At 50.4% G+C, this 11,116-nt stretch overlaps 4 protein-coding genes across 4 annotated transcripts in view; 2 read left to right on the top strand and 2 right to left on the bottom strand.

The window, feature by feature from the left end:
- Nucleotides 1–406: 406 nt before the first annotated feature.
- MAA_10457 (major facilitator superfamily siderophore-iron transporter) lies at nt 407–2,228 on the bottom strand (the record flags this gene model as incomplete). The annotated part of the gene is made up of 2 exons (XM_007828455.2): nt 407–1,098; nt 1,157–2,228. The coding sequence occupies 2 exons, from the start codon at nt 2,226–2,228 to the stop codon at nt 407–409; spliced, it is 1,764 nt and encodes a 587-aa protein (XP_007826646.2).
- A 2,330-nt stretch (nt 2,229–4,558) lies between these two features.
- On the top strand, nt 4,559–5,158 carry MAA_11820 (uncharacterized protein; the record flags this gene model as incomplete). Its single annotated transcript, XM_011413157.1, has 2 exons — nt 4,559–4,667; nt 4,713–5,158. The coding sequence occupies 2 exons, from the start codon at nt 4,559–4,561 to the stop codon at nt 5,156–5,158; spliced, it is 555 nt and encodes a 184-aa protein (XP_011411459.1).
- A 1,128-nt stretch (nt 5,159–6,286) lies between these two features.
- On the bottom strand, nt 6,287–7,381 carry MAA_10456 (chitinase; the record flags this gene model as incomplete). Its single annotated transcript, XM_007828454.1, has 1 exon — nt 6,287–7,381. The coding sequence occupies one exon, from the start codon at nt 7,379–7,381 to the stop codon at nt 6,287–6,289; it is 1,095 nt and encodes a 364-aa protein (XP_007826645.1).
- A 2,923-nt stretch (nt 7,382–10,304) lies between these two features.
- MAA_10455 (uncharacterized protein) overlaps nt 10,305–11,116 on the top strand; it is a gene marked incomplete at both ends in the record, with an annotated part of 2,968 nt that continues 2,156 nt past the window's right edge. Inside the window, 2 exons of the mRNA XM_007828453.2 lie at nt 10,305–10,778; nt 10,897–11,092. Coding sequence (XP_007826644.2) covers nt 10,305–10,778; nt 10,897–11,092 — 670 coding nt within the window. The remainder of the gene's footprint in view (nt 10,779–10,896; nt 11,093–11,116) is intronic.

Raw genomic sequence — 11,116 nt, 5'->3', positions numbered from 1 at the left:
GTCCCGGTGTTTTTGTGATGTCCTGCAATGTTTGCGCCAACTAAAGGGCGAAGGGCTGCTGTAGGCCCCACACCTTGACCACGGGTATGTATGTTATACATTCCAATTTATAATAAATACCATATTAATTAAAGTACCTTTATTTTATTACATTCCCTCTTTAGCTAAGTACTCTTAAGCCCTCCTTTAATTTTTACTAAAGTGAGAGACCCGTTACAAGAATATTAGGTTTTTGTCTCTCTATATCAGATACATGCTCCTTCTTCTTTGAAGAAACTACAATCCAGCATCGCAACAAGCGGGCATTTTCAAGAATGCGGAGGTAAAAAAAACGATAGATACAAAATTAAATAATTTATCTATAACATTATGTATCTTGACTAATGCACTTACGGGCTTGACATGTTTACCTGCGGTACATAGCAAGCACCTTCTGCCACAGTGACGCACGCTTGGGCTGAGTAGCGACCGACTCGTCCTCCTCTCCACGCTGATCAGGCACATCAACGACCACGCCATCGAGGCCCTTGTTGTTTACAGCGTTCTGCTGCTTGCCGAGGTAGTAGTTGGGCATGAAGAACGAAGCAATCAGAGGGAGACCAGCCAGACAGATGGAAGCAATGGTGATGTGACCATTGACAATGGCATAGGCACGGGTGGAGCCCTGGCGAATGGGGTCCATGAAGCCGTACTTGGTGCGAAGCGTCTTGATGTTACCGTAGATCGCGAGAATAGTCTTGTCAGGGACTCCAGGAAGCTCCTCGCGCATCTGGTCAAGCATCTGGTTAGTCCATATGACGGAGGCAATGGCGCTGCCAATACTGGATCCCAGGGTGGACCATAGAGTGATGATGGAGATGATGGAGGCCACATCCTCGTGGGGAACGGAGGCCTGGACGCCAACACGGGCGCCGACGATGTTGAGGGAGGCGAGACAGAAGATGAGCTGCGCAGCAACAAGGCGGACAGTGTCCTGAGTCATGTTGCCATTGGACAAGATGAGGAGGCCGTAGCCGAGAATCTTGGCCGCGGCACCAATGACCATGACGGTCTTGTAGCGATGAGAGACGCGGTGGACCAGACCTACGACGGGGCCGACTAAGCAGAGACCCATGGTGGTGATACCGAGGAAGATGGTCCACGTGAATAATGACACCGGCAATGAAGGCACGATTCTTGAGTATGCGCTTCGTCATGAGGGGCTTGGGCGCGAGGAAGACTTCGAAGAGCACGAAAATGAGGAGGCACATGAAGCCCATGACCAACATGGCAATCATGCTAGGATTACTCCAACCACCCTGAGACTTCTTGGCCAGGGTGAAGGGCAAGAGAATCAAGGAAAAAGCTAAACCGAGAATGACCAGGCCGATAATGTCAATGTCGATGAGACCCTGGTAGGCCAACTTGGCCCAATATCGGAAGCTTTTAGGCGAGGCATCGGCAACGCCAGTACGAACATTCTTGGAATCGGCCATGGTAGCCATGCCGGCTTTTTCACCGTGGCGCTGCATCGAGTAAAGGGCCATGATGGCGGGGACAAGAAGAGCGGGAACGAGAATGGCAAACATGCCCAAGCCCCATCGCCAGTTGTCGACAAAGCCCTCGGCAATGAAGCCGTTGACGGGCACGGTGACTACAAAGGGGAAAGACAGGCAGGCACTGAAAAAACCCCGCCACTCGAGAGGCGTCAGATCGGCGACGATGATGTCGCTGAGAAGATCGAGACCCGACTTGCCCACTGAGGTGAAACAGATGCCCACCGTGTAGGACGCAAACTTGCGAGCGCTGGCGGCGACAGCAAAGCCAACGGCGTAAAAGGCAAGGATGACGACGTAGGTGGTCGGGCGCGAGGTGATGTCGGCCATCTTGCCAATGAAGGGCTTGCTGACGGCGCGGATGATTTGGCTGGCGGTGCTGACGGCGCCGAGCTCGCTGTGGACGCCAAAGCTCGAGGTGGCCAAGGTGCTGAAGATGCCGGTGGTGATGCCCATGTCGAGAGCGTAGGCAAACATGGTCAGCCCAATAGAGATGGCGAGCAGCCAGAGCAACAGCTTTCCTCTCTTGCCGGACTGGTACAGCTGCTTGTTGAAGGCCTCGACCCTGCTCACGCCGACCTCCTGGTGACTGTCGGATTCGGACGCGGGAGGGGCTGAGCGTCGTCGCGAGTTGGCAGTATTGGACGAGGAGTCGTCGGGGTTTTCGCCCGGCTTGGTCGTCCGCTGGAACATGGTTTCCGAGACGGCCGCCGTCTTGGATTCGTTGGCCTCGTTGACCTTGGGCTGTTTGTTGCCGGGGGATGTCGACTTTTTTGACTATGTCTCCAGCTATCAAAGGCTGCGAAGCCGAGTCAAGGGTTGTGGATGAAAAAAGGATTAAACTCGAGCATGCGGCCGCGTGGGTATTTCTACGAGCTACATACTACCATTTGAACATGTCAAGTGGTTTGGTAGTATTCTCACCACATGGTCCCGGGGCCAACCCCGAGACAGCATTGCAACCCTTGCAGTTGAATATTGATGCAATAGCTGTCCAACTATCGATCAGTGAGAAACTCCGTGTTGGGTTTGAATTCTTGGCCCGGAAAAAAACCCTAGCCTAGTCATTGCGGCATGGCGAGGTTCCGGGTGGTACATCTGGACTCGGAATCTCCGATTCTGGAGTCTAGACTCTGCCAATTCCCCATATGCGCGGTTGTGGAAAAACCGACGTGCAACATTGGAAGCCACAGAGCAGGGAGGATCATGGAAGGAAGATTTATTTCGCTCGCGGCGTGACTCTTTGGCGGGAACATTGGTGTGGCCAAATGGCTTGCAGATTATCATTGGCCCCGCGCCACCACACGCGCGCAGTAGAGTTTTGACGCCCGGATACATACACACCGGCCTTAGATCTGATAACACCCAGCTGGCAACCCACCGGACGGTGGCCCACCACGATGTCAGGTTCGCCTAATGACGCCACGTTGCCCAACAGAAGAAAAAGTTCTGGACCACTGCTCATCATCCCTTGATCGCGACGGTATCTGATTCAACGGCGGCATCTTAGCGTCTGTCTCGTTGGGCCAAGATGTCGATACGAGGTTGGAGCACAGTGTATATGTGTACTGGTTTGCTGTGGACTTACACGGTCAAGCCTCAGTCGCCACCGACTAACCGGCCCCCAAGAGGACTGAACCTCGAGCTATGCTACTAAACTAAACTACTTAAGCCGCGGGTGTTCATTCCAACAAGGGTTTAACGTGCGCAACGTGCTGACCCAAGATTAGTCAACAGCCATCGCCATAACTAACTAGCTGTTGGGGCCATTTAAACGAGCTAACAAGGATACATGCAAGGTGATTTCTCCCTTGACTTCTTGTTACATGTTTCATCTGGGATCCTCCTGCCAGGTACAGTGTCTTGCAGATTCTGCTCATGGCATCTGACAAAAGTCACGATAATAACGAAATTGCGCCCCATTTCGCCACTCACACAACAATGCAGATGCCGCCCTTTACGCCTAATATAACTATAGGTAATAAGTAGAGTTAAGAGTGACCTGACTCATCGGGAATACAAAAGCCTAAATGCCTGGTAACGCATATGCATAGCGAGTGGAACAGCACGACGAGTGGAACACCGCATTATCCCATCCATGCAAAACCCACTAATTTTAAATTAAACCAGATAAAACTACGCATTTTAACTTTCCTTGGTATACTAAGGTGTTTTTATATTATTTTTAAATCTTAAATTATACTATGTGCAAAATTATTCGCAGATATCGCTTATAAGCATACCTTATACTGAAGTTTTGCAATATTTGCTTAAAAACAAGTATATGAAGTGCCAGAAAGTCTCATAGATGATAAGACTACTGTAATCAATATTCTTGTTAAGTCCTGTTACTTTTTATCAAAGAATGGCGATTTTTGCATGGGGGTTGAATATGCCATTTTGTATGGGATTACGCGGTGTTCCACTCGTCGTGCAGTTCCACTCGCTATGCATATATGTTAGAGAGAAGATTATTTTATTCGAATCTTCTGTGGGTCTCAGACATGTTGCGCTAAATCCACTGTGGAACCCAACTACTGGCAAAGTTAGCTGATGCCGCATTATTGATAGTAAGAAGCAGTTTCTAGCCGTTGGTGTAATGGCGCCGTTGAGGTGCACTCGGCTGACGCCGATGCAATAACGCCACCAAATGAAGGTCTCCCAATCTGCCCCTGAGTGTCGACTATGTAAACAGTAGCCAGCTCCTAGAGAGCTTGTAGTTCTTCTCTGCAATGCAATCAATTTGTTGGTTTGTAACACGCTTCTCGCGTAAGCCCCGTGCCTCTTACAGTTGGAGAGCGAAGGGGGTATGCACCAAGAGAATCATTACAAGTCTCTGTCCATGGATACAGCGTAATGCAATAATAGCGAGCTTCTGTTTATATAAAATTGTCCGTGGCCCTTTTAACTTGTTGAGCATCTCATCAATAGCTTTGACAGTTGTTTTCTAGACTTCGCACTTGACCGCCTTTGATTAAACCACTCTTTCAACTCCACTCTTTCTACACTAGGCCTTTAGCACCATGAAGTGCGCTATCCTCCTCGTTGCTGCCACCAAGACCATGGGCTCCTGCCTGCACCAATCAACCAATCAACCCCCCCCCCCCCCCCCCCCCGCCGCCCCCACCGCCTGTATCCTGCCCCTTCAAATCCGCCCCATTAATGGCTAGGACGAAGATGGATGCGGCACTAAGAGATACTGCCAGGCCATCGGCATTTTCGGTGGTAGTTCGGAGAACTTCAAAGCTAAACACTACCGAGGCCTGCTTCAACGCGCACGAGCCCAAGCAAAAGGAGGAGCTCCCCTTCGATTTGGCTATACTGCTGACGCCGACTGCGCCGCCAGAGGCATGACGGTGGATTCGTGCGGCACCAAGATGTACTGTGAGGCGATTGGTCAATGGGGCAGCGAAGACGGGAGCCTGCTTGAGGATACCCGCTGGAACAGCACCAAGGAGTGCCTCGACGGCCACGTCACCGAGCCTAAGGACCTGCCCTGGAAGCAGCCTGGCGCCACTAGCTTCTGCAGCGACTGTGGAGATTTTAGTGAGGATACCTGCGGCGCCGAGGCCTTCTGCGATATTTTGAGAAAGAACGCCGAGTCTTCCTCTCGCCATATTTGAAGGCAAGTACAACCTGCGCGAAGAAGAATTCAAGTGGTATCTTGGCATCAGGGTCATCAGAGATCGACCAAGCTGGAAGATCTATCTCTGCCAAGACGCCTACATCGACAAAATTGCGCGAAAATTTAAGCTCTGTGATTCAAAGCTTCTAGTGCCATCAATCCCGATCACAACGATCCCTCTTGTCAAACATGACGGACAGGCGTCCCAGGAAGACGTGAAAGCTTATCAGGAACGAGTTGGATCTCTGATGTATATCGCAGTCATGACCAGACCTGATATAGCACGAGCAGCTACCCAGCTTGCAAGGTTCCTGACCAACCCATCTCCCGAGCATCTTGCCGCGCTGATCAATGCATCCGTTATCTCTACACAACGAGATTTCTTGCCATCGTATATGATGGGATGCACGCAGGAGAAGCACCTGTGATTGCAAGTGATGCATCATTCGCGGACGATGCCAAACCTGACGTTCGTCGCAGGGATATATAATAACGCTCTTCAACGGACCAGTAGTGTGGGAGGCCGGACTCCAGGACACTGTTACCACTTCGACAACTGAGGCAGAAATCTTGAGTCTAGAAAGAACAGCCAAGGAAAGTTATGCCCTAGGTCGACTACTAAGGGACATTTCTCTTGATCTTGGCCCTCTCAAGATATACTGCGACAATCTGCAGTCAATCCGACTTGTCGTGGAGGACAACCAGAGAATCACGACGAAGCTGCGACACGTCGACGTCCAGAACATGTGGCTAAAGCAGGAATTCAAGAAGGGCAGGTTTCTGGTAGAATATTTACAGACCGATCAGATGCCAGCAGACGGTTTGACGAAAGCCCTATCGAGATCGAAGTTTGAGCATTTCTGATCGATGTTGAATCTGATAGATATCAAAAGGGAGGTGAGGTTAGAAGACAATGCTGTGAAATAGGATGATAGTAAGCCCAAGGGTGGGTGTGATAGTCCTATAGCTTCAAGCAGCGTTGACTTAGATCACTCAACGAAGTCAACGCTGGGGGGTGTGTCGCATATCAGGCTGTCAGCTATCAAGACTTCAAGAAGGGGCAAGTCGTTGCTTTTTACCATGCCGTGTCGCGGCATGGTATCATCAACGACTCCTGGTCTCAAAACTACAATTGACCGTCATCTCCTGTCAAAGACTCCAACCACAGGACCTCCCACGGTTGCAGCCCTGGTGGCGGCGGCGGCCTCTTCAGAGTCGCAGCTGTGCCGTTTCCTTGTATAGAGTCTCGGCTCTTTCCTTCTGCTTCCTCGCTCCCAACTTTCCTCTGCCTCCTCCATGATCCCGGCGTATCCTCAAATCCATCCAGCCACCTCATCTGCGGCGGCCTTAGGTAGTGGTCTTCCCAGTTGGAAGCTTGCACCAAGCTTTCTTGAAGATCGACATAATCCGACGTCTCCATATACATCCAGCCAACATTCTCAAACTCATTTTCCGATATGCCCCCTTCCCAGTCTGAATCTGCTAGCCTAGGGCCGCCTAATTCCTCAATTTCTTGGGCCAAATAACTATCATCATCCGCATCCGCATCCTCATGCCCGGCTCTCTGCACCAACTTGACCACTGGGCCACATTTCTGATGTACAGACTCAAGACAGATATCATCAACAACTAGAAAGAAGTTGTAGCGAGGGCCACCCCCAAGCTCACCGTGTATGCCTGCCATTTCGGCCTTGAGTTCATCCACAGAGGGACATTGGTCATGTTTGCAGTTATTGCGGTACTCGTCCACCACCCACGCAGAGAATTTCTTGCGCAAGGTATCTATACTAGCACCCTCAAATTGGCTCTGATCGTCCATGATTTCAAATCGGTGCCTGGGATATAGCTCAGGGTTAGGGGCAGGCTCGTACGGCAGCCACTCGATAGAATCTTTAAGCTCATCTAGTATTCGGTCCCAGGCAGCATTATCACCGTACGCCGTTCGGTAAACCACTAGACCCCACGGAGCATCTGGCTTGAATTTGCACCAGTTGATTTCACATGCCACTTCTCGCAGAGGGCCAGCGAACTGAGCAAGCTCCTCAAACGACCATGCCTCGCGGGTTTCTTGACTGAGAGGATGAGCCTTGTCCACTTCTATCCTCACACGCTCTCGGGCTTTAAAGTCGCCACTGTCGACCTGACTCAAAGCTGTCTCTAGGGCTTCGCTGAAGGCGTTTACGCGCTGGCGCTCCTCCGCGGTAAGAACTCTTCTCGGCATATTCGAAAACATACGAGAATACCTTGCGTTTGGCTTAAAGAGCAGAGGTGGGTGGAATGCGAAGAGCGTTGGTGTGTTCCCCGAGGAAGCTTTATTAAGTAGACAAGAAAACCTCCAGAGACGGATGAGATAAGAGGCTGAGATTTGTTCAATGCGGCGCAGAAACCTCATGAAATGCCAGGTGGCTGATGTGTCCGTTGTGGTGATAAGCACCACCCTTGTCGGTGCGAGTTCTGCGTTTAAGGGTGCAGGCACAGTATGTTATTCTCCAGTCGTCCAGTGCAAAGTGGATCGCCGCTTGCACTGCTTTCAAATTCGGTTTCCAATCTGGTCCATCTGATGGCGACTTTCCTCCTAAAAAGAATCAAAGGAGATAATGATATTATTATGCGCAAAAGCAGCTTCCTGTCTGTTGGGATTGAACTTCAATTATATTCTGGCTGGCAGCTCTCATACATATAAATACCTAGTGGCACGGTCCGTGCCACTAGGCAGCAACTCTTCTTCGTGTCATGCCTAGTACATGACTCGTGCCAAGTCAACACTATCTCCATAGACTCTCATCATGTGGTAGTATGGCACGGCCATCGTCATCAGAGAGATGTTATGAGAACGCGCCATGGCCCCACTGTTTATGGTTTCGTCTGGTCTTGAGGAGGGTCAAGGGCCAATGGCAATGGTGCTGACCGAGCATCACTACTCGGAGCATCACGCTGGGGTCAGCAATCGGGTTAGACATGACTAATTCTGCCGCCTATTTCTCCGCCACCACCATGGACATCACTGATGCAGCCATTGACAAGCTCGTGTGTCTATTGGGAAAGAATTCATCCGTGACGCACATGCAGCAAACCTAATTCAACGAGGGCAGTCCTCACTTGCATCACATCGTGATCCACCTACTCTTGGCCAGTCTTGGCCAGCACTGCGTCGATTGACCGCTTTATTAAGCGCCATTAGTACTCGGTACTACCGCAGCGGCCTATCAGAGCGCCTTCTATCGTATATTGGAGCTTCGTCATGATGCTGCCATTGCTGTATCCACTTCGGGGCTCAATTTGAAGGCGAGGGTCGCTGTCTATGGTACGGGGCCGCAGGAGTACGATATCTAGGTATTCAGCTAAGACTAAGAGCTCTTCAAATAGATTACCAACATTGCGAAGAAAAGTAGACAATGTGACTGTAGTATTTATATTACGCGCCACGTCCGTGACTGTAATATTTATATTACGCGCCACGTACCTGTAGAACCTTTACATGCATATAAACCCTAGTACAGCGCTCCTGATAGTCCAGACCATTTAGAGGACTATTAGTGCAAACTGCAGTCCAGAGTAATAGTCCTTGCACTGTTGGTCCGGTTTGAATCTCTCGAATTGGACTGACGGTATAGTCTGTGTCCCTCGGACTGCACCAATAAGCCTGACCGTCCAGTTTCTGTTTCGCGGACTACTGACAGTCCAGTCTGGCTTTTGCCAAGCCGACTGGTAGTCCAGTCCGAGGGTCGCAGACTAACGGTCTCACCAATAGTCTGTCCAAGACCCTGGTTGCTTCGCGTCAAATCTATCGCTGGCCACATCATGCGATCCAACGCGTCTCGCGCGTAGCACGCGTTAAGTGGAATGGCGCGGATGCAAGTTAGTGGATACAGCTATCACAGTATAGGCATGCATGGTTTCTCCAGGTATCTTCCAACTGAAACCAGCCTAGAGGCAATAATTCGCAAAGCATATTCTTTGTCCGTTCAACAGCAAAGAATTTTGATAGAACTGACTACCTGGGTCCCAAAAAGGAACAATTTGCAACGTCAAACCCCAATGAAGCCAATATTATTTCATGTCGGAACACAAGTCTGTGTTTGTTAAGAGATACCAGCTTCACCATTGCAACTTAGGCAGAAGTCACGGTATCCCTCATCACTCGCCACGGTAAGTAGGGTAGTGTCAGAAATACGGTGGCACAATATCACTGCAAAAAATCTATTCTTCAAAGTAAAGTTGAGTTCGTTGTTCTTCTCTAAAACTAGAAGAATTTCATCATAAATAAGGACCATCAGAATCCTGCTGCCTGCAAGGCAGCAGCATACGGAATGCTAGGTGGTAGCACACAGTGCGATTCAGCGCCACAAATCTGACAGGTAGACGGCTCCGTCGTGTAATGTTCTCTTGAGTGACCCGCCAATAAGTATGCCAGTAGGCACATACTACAGTGGAGACTACTACTAATTCCACCCTTTTGAGGGCTTCCGTCTGAGATTAGTTCCATCAAGGTCAGAGATGTTTATCCAAGTCATCGATTTAAGGGGGGAATGCTAATTGCATGAGTCTATATTGTGGTCCTTTCAAATGTGCGAGATGATATCTTGGCCTACATCCCAGATTAAGCCAAGCCCAACCCAGTTGGAAATTGTTTGTCCCTCGAGAATTTCCATCCACTTCGCCGGCCATGCGTTATAGTGGCAAAGCACAGGCGCCAAAGACTGGACTGTAAGGGCGGCCCAGCCGTTCGGTCTCACATGCGCAGGTTGAATGACAAGCTCAATAGTCAATGTTGATGAGCCCGACTAGCGTGCCGGTCCCGCGTCCACGCTGGTGGGAGCGACAACCAGCGTTTTCGTTTGAAAATGGTAATCGTGCCACGCCCCACTTTTTTGGGTCAAGCAAAGCTCTCACCACCAACACCTAAAAAGTGGGGCGTGGCACGATTATTCAGCGGGCCAACCATTGGCCAGCAAACAGCAGAAAGAGCCAAACTGGGAAGTCGGCGGTGGGTCCCAGATGTGGACGCCACTGGGTAGTTTCATGCTGCATTCCAGATGGAGTAATCGGTTGGCTGCTGAACATGGAAAGTCAGATCACAGCTATGGTGAACAATAGTTGGAGGGTTCAAATGATTGGAAGTAGTTGGTTGCGCACCTTTCTCCATGGACCGAATGGCCATGGAAAACGATATCCGGGTATTGGTACTTGTCCACTCTCAAGCATCTCGAAGGCAGACAAGGGCGTTGTTGTCGGATAAAGCTGTTGACTTGGACAAGTGGGTTGATGGCCAGCCGACCGAAGAGGAAGCCATCATGATGCAGAGTCGAGGAGATGACAGCGCCATTCCCGTGCCAGCAGTCTTCATGTTCGTGCCTGGCATGCCGGTCGTCGTCAATAAGAACACTCTGCAGGGATTGAAACTTGTCAACGGAGCTTCGTACACAGCCGTGGATGTGATTCTGGATAAGTCGTACCCCGGCTACCGGATCTCGGCCGACACCATTCTCCACTTCGGACCGCCTGCGGGGATAATACGGCTCCCACTGGAGCGGCGCCCAGGCGCCAGGATAAAATCGGCGCCCGGGCGTCGCGATACCGTTTTAGCGGGCCGCACGTTTTCTGATTGGCCGAGTCTTGTAAACGCGAACAGCGCGTTCTATTCGTGTTGTTCAACTCGTTTAATTCGAACGAAATTCTGGTGTACATGATGCCATGATGAGTGCCCAAACTGAGACTTCTTCTGCTGTTACACAGGCCGGCGTCTTCCCCGAGAAATGTCTCCCGCCGGAGGATGAATACGAATCTCGTGAGGAGCTATTGACGGCAATAAACACCTGGGCTGCAACAAGAGGGTTCGCGTTCATCGCCCGGAAATCTACTACTAAATCGAGTGGTAGGAGAATCGTAACATACGCATGCGATAAGTCCTGGAAGCCTAAGGCCTCGACAGGTAAGGAATCAAAAAGGAAAACAA

This window comes from Metarhizium robertsii (assembly GCF_000187425.2).
Source record: "Metarhizium robertsii ARSEF 23 chromosome Unknown MAA_Scf_42, whole genome shotgun sequence".
Lineage (NCBI taxonomy): Eukaryota > Fungi > Ascomycota > Sordariomycetes > Hypocreales > Clavicipitaceae > Metarhizium > Metarhizium robertsii.
The sequence above is the reverse complement of the archived record's forward strand: the minus strand, read 5'-3'. Positions and strand labels throughout refer to the sequence as shown.